Raw genomic sequence first — 17,373 nt, 5'->3', positions numbered from 1 at the left:
GGCGGTGAAAAACGTCTTTCCGTTATCCACCGTTAATTCACAGGCAACTACAGACTTGATTGAGGTACTGTGTCCCCGGTACCAAATACCATCTAGGTTCCATTTCTCTAGGCAGGCGATAACGAAAATGTACACAGACCTCAGAAAAAGAGTCACCAGTGTCCTAAAAAATGCAGTTGTACCCAATGTCCACTTAACCACGGACAAGTGGAGCAGGGCAGACTCAGGGCTATATGACTGTGACAGCCCACTGGGTAGATGTATTGCCTCCCGCAGCAAGAACAGCAGCGGCGGCACCAGTAGCAGCATCTCGCAAACGCCAACTCGTTCCTAGGCAGGCTACGCTTTGTATCACTGCTTTCCAGAAGAGGCACACAGCTGACAACCTCTTACGGAAACTGAGGAACATCATCGCAGAATGGCTTACCCCAAATGGACTCTCCTGGGGATTTGTGACATCGGACAACGCCAGCAATATTGTGCGTGCATTACATCTGGGCAAATTCCAGCACGTCCCATGTTTTGCACATACATTGAATTTGGTGGTGCAGAATTATTTAAAAAACGTCAGGGGCGTGCAAGAGATGCTGTCGGTGGCCCGAAGAATTGCGGGCCACTTTCGGCATTCAGCCACCGCGTGCCAAAGACTGGAGCACCAGCAAACAGTCCTGAACCTGCCCTGCCATCATCTGAAGCAAGAGGTGGTAACGAGGTGGAATTCAACCCTCTATATGCTTCAGAGGATGGAGGAGGAGCAGCAAAAGGCCATTCAAGCCTATACATCTGCCTACGATATAGGCAAAGGAGGGGGAATGCACCTGACTCAAGCGCAGTGGAGAATGATTTCAACGTTGTGCAAGGTTCTGCAACCCTTTGAACTTGCCACACGTGAAGTCAGTTCAGACACTGCCAGCCTGAGTCAGGTCATTCCCCTCATCAGGCTTTTGCAGAAGAAGCTGGAGACATTGAAGGAGAAGCTAAAACAGAGCAATTCCGCTAGGCATGTGGGACTTGTGAATGTAGCCCTTAATTCGCTTAACCAGGATTCACGGGTGGTCAATCTGTTGAAATCAGAGCACTACATTTTGGCCACCGTGCTCGATCCTAGATTTAAAACCTACGTTGGATCTCTCTTTCCGGCAGACACAAGTCTGCAGAGGTTCAAAGACCTGCTGGTGAGAAAATTGGCAAGTCAAGCGGAACGTGACCCTTCAACAGCTCCTCTTTCACATTCTCCTGCAACTGGGGGTGCGAGGAAAAGGCTAAGAGTTCCGAGCCCACCCGCTGGCGGTGATGCAGGGCAGTCTGGAGCGAGTGCTGACATCTGGTCCGGACTGAAGGACCTGCCAACGATTACTGACATGTCGTCTACTGTCACTGCATATGATTGTCTCACCATTGAAAGAATGGTGGAGGATTATATGAGTGACTGCATCCAAGTAGGCACGTCAGACAGTCCGTACTTATACCATTCTCCGTACAAAACAGTTTGCCTTCAACTCTGTTATGTTGGTGGGTTTCCTTTTCATGAACTGCTCGCTTCAGGTCCTTGTCTGCTGATGCAGCAATGTTTATATACCCTGTACTCGTACTGTATTGTCTTGAATTGTAAGTCACTGTTTTCTTGTTTTGCTTATTTCTTTATGTTCTGGGTGCTGCGGTTTCCTTGTGGTGCTTTATAAATAATGGATAATAATAATAAATTATGATTTTATAATTGTTAGATTTAAGTATTGCATTGAAGCACTGCCACACACAAAGTTTTTTTCACACCTTTTATAGTTCTGTTTATCTAATTTGTATTTTTTAAAGAATGCACTTATGTTAAATAAATATATATATATATATATATATATATATATAATATAGAGAGAGAGAGATATGTGTGTGTGTGTGTGTGTGTGTGTGTGTGTGTGTATATGTATTGTGTTGATGTAAATGACATGGAATGATCATACAGTCTCAGAAGTAACAAACAGATTTGTTTTTTTTAGTGATTGAATTGTCATCAGCACTTTATTTATTTTTTCTTTCTTTGACCAGTTTAGTTTACATTGTACAGCTGCTTTGATCATGCTTTATATACTGTATTTATTTTCTGTTAACAGCCACATCCGTCACTTGCGATATTAGAGTATATTTTCATTACGTAGCATCTCTTGGATGATTCTGTTATTTTCACTCGTATACAGGGGCGGATTGGGACGCCGGGACACCGGGCTAGTTCCTGGTTGGCCGGTCCCATTGTCCCCTTAGCAGGCTGACTCACCCCTCCACCTGGCCTCCGGCCGCGATCGGAGCTCAGCTCCGATCAGGCAGAGCTTGGAAACGGCCCCTGCACACAGTGCACAGCAACTGCCAGTGATGCTGCAGTCCGTGCAGCACTTCCTCATACAGCAAGCTCCGGACTAGGCATGACGTCATGTAGGGGCGTGGCTAGCACTCGGCACTGCTCTGCTGCAGAGAAGTGACTGAACCGACTACAGGGGCAGAAAGAGGTTCAGTAGCTCAGTGCAAGGTAAAGTACAGTAAGATGTAGTAGAAGAAGGGATGAGGGAGAGGACAGAGAGGTATATGGATTACTAATGAAAATAAAAGTGGAGTGAAAGAAAATAAATTTAGGTGGCAAAGAAAAGTATGTGATAGAGAGAGAGAGAGAATAAGGCAAGTAAGAGGCTCTGTCAGGGATTAGGAAGGAAAATATGTCAGTAAGCTATTATGGAGAAAAAGGAAGACAAAATAAATGAGACTAAAGTATAAAGACTAAAGAGGCTTCAAAGAGAGTAAAGAGTCAAGAAAAGGGAACAGGTACTTGCATGTTGTAATATAGAGGGACAGGGACTTACTTGCGGTTGTAATATAAAGTGACAGGGACTTGTGTGTTGTAATATAGAGGGACAAGTATTTGCATGTTGTAATATAGAGAGACAGGTACTTGCGTGTTGTAATATAGAGGGACAGGTACTTGTGTGTTGCAATATAGAGGAACAGGGACTTGCGTGTTGTAATATAGAGAGACAGGTACTTGCGTGTTGTAATATAGAGGGACAGGTACTTGTGTGTTGCAATATAGAGGAACAGGGACTTGCGTGTTGTAATATAGAGAGACAGGCACTTGCGTGTTGTAATATAGAGGGACAGGGACTTGCGTGTTGTAATATAGAGGGACAAGTACTTGTGTGTGTTGTAATACAGAGTGACAGGGACTTACATGTTGTAATATAAAGGGACAGGGACTTGCATGTTGTAATATAAAGGGACAGGGACTTGCATGTTGTAATATAGAGAGACAGGCACTTGTGAGTTGTAATATAGAGGGATAGGGACATGTGTATGTTGTAATATAGAGGGACAGGGACTTGTGTGTTCTAATATAGCGGGACAGGGACTTGCGTGTGTTGTAATATAGAAGGACAGGGACTTGCGTGAGTTGTAATGTAGAGGGACATGGACTGTTGTACTATAGAGGGACAGGTACTTGCGTGTGTTGTAATATATAGGGACATGTACTTGGGTTTGGTAATATAAAGGGATAAGGATTTGTGTGTTTTCTAACACAGAGGGACAGGGACTTGTGTGTGTTGTAGTATAGAGGGACAGGTACTTGCGTGTTTTGTAATATAGAGGGAAAGGGATATGTGTGCGGTATAATATAGTATGAGTATGTAGTATGAGAGCGTGGGCAGATAAAAAATTAAGGAAACTAAAAAGAGAAATTTGGAGAAAGTAAAGGACGAAGAGTAAAGATAATGAATATTACTATGATAAAATAAAGGAGAGACTATATAATAAGTGAAGTGGAACAAGAGTAAAGTGTAGGGCATGACAGAATGTACAAAGAAGAAAGAGGATAAAAAGTACAGATGAGACAGTGCTGTTCGGTATAATTTACCATCTGTATCCCGACATCGGCATCCTGAGCGGTAGAATGCCGGCAGGGGGTCGAGCAAAACGAAGCCCCTTGCAGGCTCGGTGGCAAGCTTCAATCACCTCAGGTTCTATTCTCCCTCTATGGGTGTTATGGACACCCATAGAAGGGAAATGATCTACTTCACTGGTATACTGGCGGCAGCATGGTGCCCCCCGCCATCGGGATCCCGGCATCGGTATTGTGACAGTCGGGATCTCGACGAGTTAACCGCATACCACAGAATGTAACAAAAATATAGTGTAGGAGCATAAGGAATCTAGCAGAACTAAGGATTCAAGTTCAGAATATGGGATCCCTTGGATTAGTATAACTACACTGGTCAAAACAATAAATGTACCATCGTGGGCTTGCGTCGCTTGCCATACTTCGGGCGGGGCGGCTCGCTCCACTTTGCTTGCCACAGGTTACTGTTCCCATTAGATGTCCACGTGAATAGTGAAACTAATAGACCAGGGTTCCCATGTTCTGAACTTGAGCCAGACTAAGCAATGACCACTGATTAGGACAGTAAAGTACTGTATATAGTGAGAATAGACAAATGCCACCATGGAAGGGTTATGTAGTAGAATTAGCATAAATGGTAGAGGCCCAACTGCAGCAAAAGATGCAAGGACGGCTGTGTCAGGCTCTATGAAGAGTATCCCACCCCTTTCAACATACCCCACCCCTTCAACAGACCCCACCTCCATTAGGGCTGCTTCCAGAAATTTCCCGGGCTGGTTTTCCATCCCAATCCGCCCCTGCTCGTATACCACACAGCACTGAGACTCCCTGATTAGGCAGGTATGTGCTTCTGCTGTAGAACCCCATGGCCATTCTCATTGAGCATTGCAAAAATTACTTGAGGTTTGTGTAAAGCGGGGCGCTCACATGCAAATCAGATCAGCCACGTTTTTACGAAACTGACCAATCATTGCATCACATGTGGCTTCATTCTGACAGATAACATCCATCCAGGCCACATTGATTATAACACAGACTGTACAACAATAGGGCATAACAATCTGATTGTGTTGTCTGTCGTCATCTTAATAACAGTACAGCTATATTTTCAAACCTAATGAGTTTTATCGTAATATGGATATTTTTCTTAGATAAACTGGTCATTTTTGTAAAGTGGCTATTTCATTATGTACTGTGGGCAGTGCTTTAGAAAGTTACATCACTAAGTCATAAGCGGATACGGGATGCGGTCAAGATGCCGGCCGGCGGCATTTAGTACTGATCCCGCGGATACGAGTGCAATTAATATAAATACAGGGATGCCCTGGTTCATTAGTGTTTAATCTGATCTCCTCTTCATGTATAGTAATTATATGATTTGCTTCTATTTTACTTAAGAAGTACATGTAAACTGCTAACTTTCTTACAAAGATCACAATGCAGCAGCTGCACAGCCATTCATGCATTTCAGAATTGGTATACAGTACAATTTTTATTGTATACTAAGCTTTGCTGATTTACTCCAAGTATTTTAGGCCTGTTCTACTTCTTACGTCATCATCTTTCACTCCTGAATTCTGCATCAAGCAACCTGATACACTTTGAGGACACACTGGGCGATCATCTGACCTTCAAAGAGCCTGCAAATTACACTTAATCTCATTGATTAAATATATTTATTTAACCCATACTTGCCCACCCTCTCAGAATGGGCTGGAGGCTCCTGAATCCTGGTTGGTGCTCCCAGACGCCCAGAAGCGTATTCAAGTCTCCCGCAGCTTCCCAGCGCCATCCACGGTCCATGACGCGAGTCACGCTGAATTACATGGTAGCCATGACCCACAGTTTCTAATTCTGGTAATCGCTGCATTGTATAGTGGGGACGGGACCACGATGACACAATCGCACCACCTCGCCCCCTGCACAACCCTCCTATGAAATGCTTTCTGCTGTGCCAACCTGGTTGCCCCCTTACTAAAAATAAGACACAACTATCTGTAGTAACATGTCAGTAGGCTTTTTAAATGAGTTAGGTACAAAATCCCATCAGTCAGTATTCTAATGGTCAGGATGACGTCCGCCACTCAAAATCCAAAATCCGGCATCCCAACAGTCATAATCCGACGAATCCCAGAAAGTATTTAAACTCCTAGCCCTAACTATAACGCCACCGTCCCGTTATTACCACAGCGCAGCCTAACCCTAACCCTCCCCCTAGTACCTAACTAGGGGGAGGGTTAGGGTTTACTGGTGGGATTCTGACCATTGAGATTCTGACCATCGGGATCCTGACTGCATCCCTTTTAAACAAGTAATAACAAAGAAAGCAGGAAGGAGCTGGGGGCCCACTAGTGAAGCCTTGGAGGCTCGTTTTCTGCCAATAGCTGTTCTGAATAAATAGCGCTCATCCACTTTTGTCATGTGGCCAGTGGTGGTTCCAGAAGTGGGGTGGCAGCGTGGTCCAAAATGTAAATAGGGGAGCCACACCAACTTGGAATTCTGAGCTGGAGCCGCCACTACATGTGACTGATTTTGAAGGAAATTTGCAGAATCGTTGGTGAATAATAATATATTATATAATATAGCCCTCAATGTGAGGATAAAACCAGAAAGGCAGAAATCCGTATATAATCTCCTGGCTGCATCTAAAATATACTGTAAGTCAGAGGTTCCCAAACTGTGTGCCGTGGCTCCCTGGGGTGCCTCGGGACACTTGCAGGGGTGCCCTGGGTTGGTGGTCCAGGACCAATTCAAATTATTCATGGTCAGTATAATATGCAAAACCAGTGCTGGTGGCTGCCAGTCATAAAATATGTGGCCAAACAGAAGCAAATCTTGTCCCTCACCACACAGCTGACCCTAAGGATGACCTATAAACGCGATCTACTTAATGTAAATTTACTTTCTAAATTTCTCAATAAGAAATTTTTGGCCTAGGGATGCCGTGAAAAAATTCTGATATTCTAGGGCGCCGTGATTCAAAAAAGTTTGGAAACCACTGCTGTAAGTAAAATAGTTTATTAACCAAAAATACAAATCCTTAACATCTGTTGTGTTTTACTGTTCGCTTTATTTTCCATCAAAGAGCTTTTTCAGATTGAGTCCATTTACGTCACTATTCACTAATTCTGTGGATATATTTACATGTATATGTCATCATAAATGTATTTGTCACATCCATGATGGAAAGAGCAGCATCATTATATCTCCTCTTTGCCACACGGTCGTTTACTGCTATAACTCGCTCCTATTTTCCTTTCCATGATGCATACACTAAGTATGTGGAGAGATGCATGTGATAATGGTTGATCCTAGCGTGAGGTATTGAGTCATAACTGCATTCTGGTTACAGTTCAGGTGCACTAGGTAGCTGCTGTGCTCACTATAGATCCCATCTAATCATTAGCTCTGCATATATGCAATAATGCAGAATAACTCGGATCACATGCTTTATTGCCTATTACTCTTTCCTGAAGAGTGTTGTCATACCCACGGCGATATCACCATCTGTCACAGGACCAAATGATATTTGATCATGGAACTGACCCTTGTACTGTGCTCGCTGACAGCTCAGTATCTCCCTCTTGTACCCTTCCTGTTAACTCGTCCTCTGCATATTGATTGGTCTTTGTGTTGTTAGAATGACTGATAATGAACAATAAACTGTCGGTCGATTCCAGCACACCTTTCTCACAGTCATGTCTAATCCAGGGAATATAAAAATAACTTTCATTAGTCATTAACTTTTTTTTTTTTCCCCTTAATTTATTTTCTGCTCTCAGATCTACCTTCATCTCAGAAATTACACCATTCCAAATGAGCAGCGTTATATCATCCGGATCCTGTTCATCGTGCCGATTTACTCCTTCGACTCCTGGCTCAGCCTCTTACTCATTGGCAATGACCAGTACTATGTGTATTTTGACTCAGTCAGGGATTGTTATGAAGGTAAGCATACAGTGGTTTCACAAATCATATCTAATTCTCAATGGCAGCCTTGATCTCCCCTGATACTTTCCGGCCTCCTAGCGGACATCCTTGCACAGTTCTTTCTATTTGTGCATAGAGAGTCATGGATGGTGGTGATGGTTGGAGAGGGAGGGGGATCCAGAGATGTATATAAAATAGGAAAACAATCAGAGAATGGCTAATAAAATGTGCATGGGCAGCACAACCCCACCAGATCAGGAGAGACTAGAGTCGACCACGGAAAGCTTACAGAAGAAACAGGAAGAGAGATGGTATTGTAAAAAACAAAATATATACATACATACATACAGGAATCCACTGCACTCGCCATTCCCAGGAGAAGGGTGCACTCATGTACTCCCCACCCCTAGGTTGGGGTGCGGTGGGCTATGACCACCAAACTCAAATATACATATACAGAGAACCCTGCACTCTCCTTAGCAGTTTCATTCACCTTAATGCTTTAATATACAACTAGATAAACAATGGGGTTTTGGTTTATGAATTGTATAATGTAAGCTTGCAGCCCACTCCACGGGACCCCATTTCATTGCAAGTCCTACTCTATCACATAAACTTTCACACAGATTTTTTAGAGGCCTGGCAACTGCTGCTTCATAGGGAAAAAAATGTGCTTACCTGGTTTAAAGCTTACCTGCCACACTTATGGCTTTTAAAAGGTAAGACAGCCACCAACACAACTCCACAAATGAGCTTACCTGGTTTAAAGCTCACCTGCCAACTGACTTCTGGCTTTCAAAGTGAGACAGTCGCCAGCACACCTAAATAGAAGCTGACCCAGGTTAAAGGTAAATGAGCTTAGGGGTGCTTGAGAGAGAGATATGATCACAAATGGGCCAATTAAAAATTTAACCCTATAATATAAATACGGGAATCCACTGCACTCGACACTCTCCTAGGTTGGGGTGCGGTGGGCTGTGACCACCGAACTCAAATATACATATACAGAGAATTCTGCACTCTCCTTAGCAGTTTCATTCACCTTAATGCTTTAATATTTATATACATACATATGTGTGTGTGTGTGTGTGTGTGTGTGTGTGTGTGTGTGTATATATATATATATATATATATATATATATATATATATATATATATATATATATATATATATATAAATTATAATCAAAAGGATTAATAATAGAGTTCTGGCAGACTGTATTTTTTTTTCATAAATTGTTGTTGTTATTCTTACTACTGATCTGTAATGTACTCTGCAGCACCAGGCAGCGGGGAAAACAGAACATTTCCTATATATTAGCCCAGATCTGTGACTTTGTGCTTCATTTGCTAACGCTGGGCGGAGTCACAATGCTGGGCGGAGTCACAGATTTGGCCTAAGATATAGGAGGAATAAGCAGACAACCGGCCACTGTGTGATTGCCTGGTGGAGGAGGATGGGTAACGGCCGCGGCTGCGAGACGCTCGACCAGTCACTGTGAGGCGGCGGCAGTGGAGAGCCGGTCGGCGGGTCGTGGCGGCAGTCAGCTGGCAACTGTGTGATTGCCTGGAGGAGGAGGACGGGTAACGGGCCGCGGCTGCGAGAGGCTCGACCAGTCACAGTGAGGCGGCGGCAGCGGAGGACGGAGCCGCCCGGTGAGGATGAGAGCGGGGAGCCGCCGCCGGAAAACGGAGACAAGCAAGTGACCCAGTGCAGTACACAGCAGCTGCAGCACCTCCTCCCCGGCCCACACTATGTGTATACACCTGTACATGCCCTATGTACTCCCTCCATACACACATACAGTATATACCTGCTGTACACACACACACACACACACACACACACACACACACATATATATACCTGCTGTACACACACCTACCCCCCCACACACATATATATACCTGCTGTACACACACCCACCCCCCACACACATATATATACCTGCTGTACACACATCTACCCCCCCACACACACACATATATATACACCTGCTGTACACACATCTACCCCCCCACACACATATATATACCTGCTGTACACACATCTACCCCCCCCCACACACACATAAATATACCTACTGTACACACATCTACCCCCCCACACACACACACATATATATACCTGCTGTACATACATCTCCCCCCCCCCCCCCCCCACCCCCCCCCAATCTCCTATATATTAGCCCAGATCCGTGACTTTGTGCCTCATTTGCTAACGCTGGGCGGAGTCAAGCCATAGAGATGTGGGCTAATATATAGGAGATAGCCATAGGAAATCTGCCCTAATATATGTGAGCAGGATACATAACTGACCGCAGGTTATATCAGCGTGGCCGACGTCACGTCTCCGCCCCCCCTCCCCAGAGACAGCAGCACCAGCTTAAGGCTCCGCCCCCCCTCGCCAGCCATTGGTTCCGACCCTGATGCGGGCCCCCCCCCCCCCTCCGCAAGCCATTGGTTAAGACTCCGATGCGGCCCCCCCCCCCCCTCTGCCAGCCATTTGTTGAGTCTCCGTCGAGAACCCCCCCCCCCCCCGGCACACTCCGCCCGCCATTGGCCGGACGCCGCCAGGACGCGCTGTGATTGGCAGTCCATGCAGCTGCCACTGGAATGCCTGCCTCCTGGTAGCCCACCACTCACACAGGGAGACGCTGCCGCCAACGGGACAGCGAAAGAACACGAGGGAACACGAGGGACAACCCGTACGCTCCGTCCCCTGCCACTGAGCCACACCAGGTAACCAGCCTAATCACAGCGCGCAGCGCGCCCCCTGTACCACTTACGCTTACACACGTAACGCCCCCTGTACCAGTGACGCTTACACACGTAACGCCCCCTGTACCAGTGACGCTTACACACGTAACGCCCCCTGTACCAGTGACGCTTACACACGTAACGCCCCCTGTACCAGTGACGCTTACACACGTAACGCCCCCTGTACCAGTGACGCTTACACACGTAACGCTCCCTGTACCAGTGACGCTTACACACGTAACGCTCCCTGTACCACTGACGCTTACACACGTAACGCCCCCTGTACCACTGACGCTTACACACGTAACGCCCCCCTGTACCACTGACGCTTACACACGTAACGCCCCCTGTACCACTGACGCTTACACACGTAACGCCCCCTGTACCACTGACGCTTACACACGTAACGCCCCCTGTACCACTGACGCTTACACACGTAACGCCCCCCTGTACCACTGACGCTTACACACGTAACGCCCCCTGTACCACTGACGCTTACACACGTAACGCCCCCCTGTACCACTGACGCTTACACACGTAACGCCCCCTGTACCACTGACGCTTACACACGTAACGCCCCCTGTACCACTGACGCTTACACGCGTAACGCCCCCTGTACCACTGACGCTTACACGCGTAACGCCCCCTGTACCACTGACGCTTACACGCGTAACGCCCCCTGTACCACTGACGCTTACACGCGTAACGCCCCCTGTACCACTGACGCTTACACGCGTAACGCCCCCTGTACCACTGACGCTTACACGCGTAACGCCCCCTGTACCACTGACGCTTACACGCGTAACGCCCCCTGTACCACTGACGCTTACACGCGTAACGCCCCCTGTACCACTGACGCTTACACGCGTAACGCCCCCTGTACCACTGACGCTTACACACGTAACGCCCCCTGTACCACTGACGCTTACACACGTAACGCCCCCTGTACCAGTGACGCAACCACACGTAACGCCCCCTGTACCACTTACGCTTACACACGTAACGCCCCCTGTACCAGTGACGCTTACACACGTAACGCCCCCTGTACCACTGACGCTTACACACGTAACGCCCCCTGTACCACTGACGCTTACACACGTAACGCCCCCTGTACCAGTGACGCAACCACACGTAACGCCCCCTGTACCACTTACGCTTACACACGTAACGCCCCCTGTACCAGTGACGCAACCACACGTAACGCCCCCTGTACCACTTACGCTTACACACGTAACGCCCCCTGTACCAGTGAAGCTTACACACGTAACGCCCCCTGTACCAGTGACGCTTACACACGTAACGCCCCCTGTACCACTGACGCTTACACACGTTACGCCCCCTGTACCAGTGACGCAACGCCCCCTGTACCAGTGCCGCTTACACACGTAACGTAATAAAAACATTGCACGCCACAAGGGTGTGCAAGGGTTAAAGGGGCGTAGCCCCTTACGACGGTGTGAAGAGCGCCCTTAGGGCGCGATGAATCACCTAGTATGTAAAATAAGGAAAGGAAAAAAAAAAAAAGACATGGGGGAGGGGACAGCTGAGAGGAGTGTGACTCAGAGTGGAGATACTTGCGAGTGTGATTCATTAATTAGTGTAGGTAGAATAAGTGACAGAAATTTAGGTATGAGAGTGCTTTAGTGTGGGCAGTATAGGTAAGAGTGCGGTAGGTGTCAGGATGGTTGGGGAGCATGGTGTGAGGGTGTATTAGTGTATGCAGTATAGGCAGGAGTAGGGTAGGTATCGGGGAGTATTCGTGTGGGGGAGTAAGCCCCAACCTTACCTCCTGCACCACAATTTACTGTCCATTTCCCTCCCCCTCCTGGTGTCTTTGCAGCAGCCTGTGCACCCCCCTTCCCATATCACTGCAGCAGCCTGCGTCTCTCCCCTCTATATCTCTGCAGTAGCAGCCTTCGTTTGTTGTACCCCCACCATCACTTACCTGGATCTTGCCCTTGCCCCTCCTGAAGGCAGTGGCAGGCCCCTCAAACACCGTACTTCGACTTTCTTGTGCTGGGTGACCCCAATTCCTCTATGCCCAATGGCACAGCACTGGTCTACCCTCTGTAACCATAATGCCATTTGAAATGAATAGATTTTGGATGAATGTGGGTTTGTTTGCAAACGAATCTTGCATTGCACTGTATACAGGAGGAGAAGAGGAAGAATAATGGAGATACAGTATGTGGATATTGGTTGAAGGGATTGGAAGTACGAGGTTGATGAAAATTTCTGGGGTGTAAAGAGGATAGTTAGCAGATAGTAGGGCATCCCGACCGCTGGCATGCAGGCAGCAGGGTGAGCGCAAAGAGTCCCTTGTGGGCACGGTGGCGTGCTATGCGCGCCACGCTATTTATTCACCCTCCAGGGGTGTCGTGGACACCCGAAGAGGGAGAAGTGTTGTCTGTATTCCGGCATCGGTATGGTGAGCGCCGGGATCCCAACAGCCGGCATATCAAATGCCTCCCGTGTTTGGGTGGGGTGCTGTGTTAGGGCTCTGCATTGATAGTGCACTGCATATAGCATACTGTGGCTGTGTATATGTCAGGAGTCAGGACCAGGTGTTCTGTCTATAAGGGGCTGTGTGACTGTGTACAGTCGTGCGTCACACTACTGCTGCGTGTTTGATACAGAGAAATAAATATATTTCTAATTGGTGCATCACTCCGTGACTACTAGTAATAACACTACTGCTATATATCCATTGTGTGTAATCCAGAGCAAAAAATATATTTCTATTGGTGCGTCACTCAGCGGCGACTACCACTACTGCCATACACTACTGCTATATATCCTCTGTGTGAGATCCAAAGCAAAAAATATATTTGTATTGGTGCATCACTCTGACTACTAGTACAGCGGCTGCCGTATACTACTGCTATATATCCTCTGTGTGTGTGATTCAAAGCCAAAAATATATTTCTATTATGTATTTGAAAGGAGTGATCTGTCCATCCATCTAGGGGCTCCGCCCCAGTGTAAAATTAAAATAATAAAAGCTAAAAACAAAAAGCCTAAAATTATAATTATAAAAAAAATCTATTTTTGTGTTTGTGCTGTACCCCAGTGTGCTATACAATTTTTATTTTATTTTTATAAGTACTGTGACACTGCCGGTCAGACCGCAGTATATTATTTCCTTCTCATTGTGCGAAGCTGTCAGTGTAGTCAACCGTAGTGTGTAATTATTATATATATTTCTGATTCATTTGTGTGACACTGTAACCGCCGGTGTGTGATATAAAAAATAATATATATATTTTGATTTAAATTAATATTTTATGCTGTGTCATCCCAGTATACATCCAGGGACTGCAGCCACTCCGTCCATCTAGGGGTGTTCTGTCAGTCCACCACCCAAAATAAAATACATATTTTTTTAATATTTTGTGCTGTATCCCCCCAGAATACATCCAGGCGTGCTCCGTCCATTTCAGGGTGTGGTGTCTTTAGCTCATATTCTTATTATAACTTATTGTCCTATTTTCAGAACTTTTCCCATCACCATATTGTAATTAATTCAAATTAATATTAATAATAATAATAATTTATAAATTAGATAAATGTAAATTAAGTGAATATAAATAAACTGTCCACACTCATATAGTGAACTTTCTGCATATCAAAGATATCTTGGAGGAAATTAAGAATCTGATTCTAAATAAATTGAAATTAAAATAAATTAAATCTAAAATTATTCTTTTTTTATTCTTCATTGCCTTAATCATCTTTTGTGAATTAAAATCATCTCAATTTTGTGAACTAAAATCTTGAGCCTTGCCTAATGTGTCCTTCTTTTTTTTTTAAATACAAAATACATTCTTTTTGTTAATATTTTGTCCTCCCAGTATATATGTATATCCAAAGGCTGCTGCTGCTCCGTCCAACTACTTCGGTACAACCTCTTGACCTAAGCTGGGTAAAAACAATATTGTGAGCTGTGAGGTGTTCAGAATAGTCTGGAAATGAGTGGAAATGAATGTTATTGAGGTTAATAATACTGTAGGAACAAAAACACCTTCAAATTCTATTATTATTTTAGCTGTTTTGATTATTTATTTTTAATCCAGATCCAAAACACAAAACCCGAAAGATGGCCCGCCCCTAATCCTAACAAAGAAATAAGGATCAAATAGGGTTTGCTATTACCTAAAGGATAATTAAAAGGGGCAGGCTAGATGGGCCAAGTGGTTTTATCTGCCGTCAAAGTCTGTTTCTATGACTATTTTTATTTTATTTACTGTTGCAAACAGGCTTATTTAATAGCGGAGTGCACAAACATGATACAACCAATCAGTTGTTGTCTTTCATATTCTACACACGGCTACAAAAATAAGAGCTGTAAGGTTAAAATGTGATCCAAAAATGATGCACATTGCACCATGTTAGCACCACAGCTTGAGGTTTTAAGATGCCTTCTCACACTTTGTTTCCAATATTTTGTCCAACAGCATTTGTCATATACAGTTTTCTCAGCCTCTGCTTTGAGTATCTCGGTGGAGAGAGTGCCATTATGACAGAGATTCGGGGGAAGCCTGTGAAGTAAGACCCATGATTCCTTATATGTTGTGTGTGCATCTTTCCTGGGTGATTTTGCCTTACGGTATATTTTATTCCATCAGATCCAGCTGTTACTACGGCACCTGCTGTCTCCAAGGAATGTCATATTCTATTGGCTTTCTCCGATTCTGCAAACAGGTAGGTAGTACTGGCTTGGGCAGAGCTAGGATGAGTCCAACGATTCAGAGCCGTAACTAGGTGTGTACCGATGGTGCCTTGCCCACAGCGTAACTGCACTGAAGGCGCACCATCTGGCAGCACCCCCCCACATACGGCCATTTTAGTCAGGTGTGAGTGAGGTGTAAGTTCCGCTGGGTATCGGCGCCTGACTCCGACCGCCGCCTCTGTAAGGGATGGGGAGCGGTGTGGCAGGCACCATTTGTTGTTAAACAGCCAAGACCCGCCGCCGGCAATGGAGCGGGAGTGGAAGTGCTACTGCAGGTAGCAGCTCCGTTAAATGAGCCACCGCTGCTCTGCTCTGCCTGTGAGACCCGCCGCCGCTCTGCCTGTGAGACCTGCCGCCGGCAACGAGGAGGGAGTAGAAGCGCTACTGCAGGCGGCAGCTACATTAAACTGAGCTGCCACTGCTCGGCCTGTGAGAACCACCACCGGCAAGGGAGAGGGACTGGGAGCACATGTACAAGAGTGACTATGCCTGGCAGGCCTGAATGCCGGATCGGCCACCGAGGTGACTGTAAAAACAAAACAAAAAAACACACACACACTCTCTCTCACACTCCCTGCCTAATGTGTAGAGCTCTGTTGCTGTAATATATAACAAAGAACTCTGCTGCCTAATGTTTAAAAAGGGACTCCCCTAATGTGCAAAAGGGGGCTCTACCTGCCTAATGTGTAAAAGATGGGTGGCATTCAGTATGCCGCCTGTTGGGATACTGGTGCCGGAATCCCGACACCCGGCATACCGACAACTATTCTTCCTCTTGGGGGGGTCTACGACCCCCCTGGAGGGCGAATAAATAGCGAGGTGTGTATAGTGCGTGATGAGCGCAGCGCGCCCGCGAGGGGCTCATTTGTGCTCACCTCGCTGCCGGCATCCCTGCGATCGGGATCCCGGCGCCAGTATGCTGGCTGCTGGGATCTCGCTCGCCGGCCACTCATACTACACCAGTAAAAGGGGGCTCTACCTGCCTAATGTGTAAAATGGGACTCTACCTTCGTACTATGTAAAAGGGGGACTCTGCCTGCCGTAATGTCTAAAATGGGACTCTGCCTGCCGTAATGTCTAAAATGGGACTCTGCCTGCCGTACTGTGTAAAATGGAACTCTACCTGTCGTTATGTGTAAAATGGGACTCTACCTGCTGTACTGTGTAAAAGGGGGACTCTGCGTGCCGTACTGTGTAAAATGGGGACTCTACGTGCCGTACTGTGTAAAAGGGAACTGCCTGCCATACTGTGTAAAAGGGAGCTATGTTGCCATGCCCCTTCCCCATGAAGCTATGCCCCTATACTTTTGGCGTGCTTACGGCACGCATTAGCCCTGTTTTATATTTTTTGGGGGGGGGGGGGGGCGATGCTGTTTCTTGCACACAGCGCTAAAATGTCTAGTTACGGCACTGCAACGATTGAATAAGATTCTTACAATACCATACAGTATGTAGATTCCAATACAAAATCAAGATATTCTTTATTGTCATTGTAAAAGAACAACGAAATTACAATCCAGGTCACACAAATAGTTGCAGTTCACCATTTTTGGTTAAAATCAACAATTACAGATGGGAAAAAAGCTATTTAGTCGAGATGCCTTCGCTTTGATTTCAGTACTTGATACCAAAATGGAACAAAACATTGGAATTACTGTGGGAAAAGGAAATAGAAGGATTCTTTACGTTTTCTAAATAATGGTGTCTTCCTCATTCTACAGGCCACCCTACAGTTCTGCATAATAAAACCCATCATGGCAGTTGTCACAATCATCCTGCAAGCTTTTGGGAAATATCATGACGGGGATTTTAAGTAAGAGATTTATTTTTACATTATTGCTTTTAAATGTTTTAACGTGTATGCAAACTGAAGGAAAGGACTGATCCACATAAATAAAAGACGCCAGGTAGTTAATGCGATATGCAAACGTTATGTTGAAGTTTACTTTAAAGAAGAGACTTTCCAGATCTCACACTCATTTTTTTTTTTTTTTTTTTTTTGTGCAAGTATTATCACAGAAAAACTCCTCAACCAGCCGGTATCCCACCCACCCATGTAATCGGTACCCACAAAAGTTTG

The 17,373-nt window shown here is 45.7% G+C and overlaps 1 protein-coding gene across 1 annotated transcript in view; it reads left to right on the top strand.

Annotated features, from left to right (window-relative positions):
* The window catches only part of TMEM184A (transmembrane protein 184A), a 61,632-nt gene that overhangs the window by 27,872 nt on the left and 16,387 nt on the right, over positions 1–17,373 (top strand). Inside the window, exons 3-6 of the mRNA XM_063934598.1 lie at positions 7,657–7,822; positions 15,019–15,109; positions 15,190–15,265; positions 17,015–17,106. Of these exons, the coding sequence (XP_063790668.1) occupies positions 7,657–7,822; positions 15,019–15,109; positions 15,190–15,265; positions 17,015–17,106 (425 nt within the window). The remainder of the gene's footprint in view (positions 1–7,656; positions 7,823–15,018; positions 15,110–15,189; positions 15,266–17,014; positions 17,107–17,373) is intronic.

This window comes from Pseudophryne corroboree, chromosome 7, assembly GCF_028390025.1.
Source record: "Pseudophryne corroboree isolate aPseCor3 chromosome 7, aPseCor3.hap2, whole genome shotgun sequence".
NCBI classification, from domain to species: Eukaryota; Metazoa; Chordata; class Amphibia; order Anura; family Myobatrachidae; genus Pseudophryne; species Pseudophryne corroboree.
The sequence above is the reverse complement of the archived record's forward strand: the minus strand, read 5'-3'. Positions and strand labels throughout refer to the sequence as shown.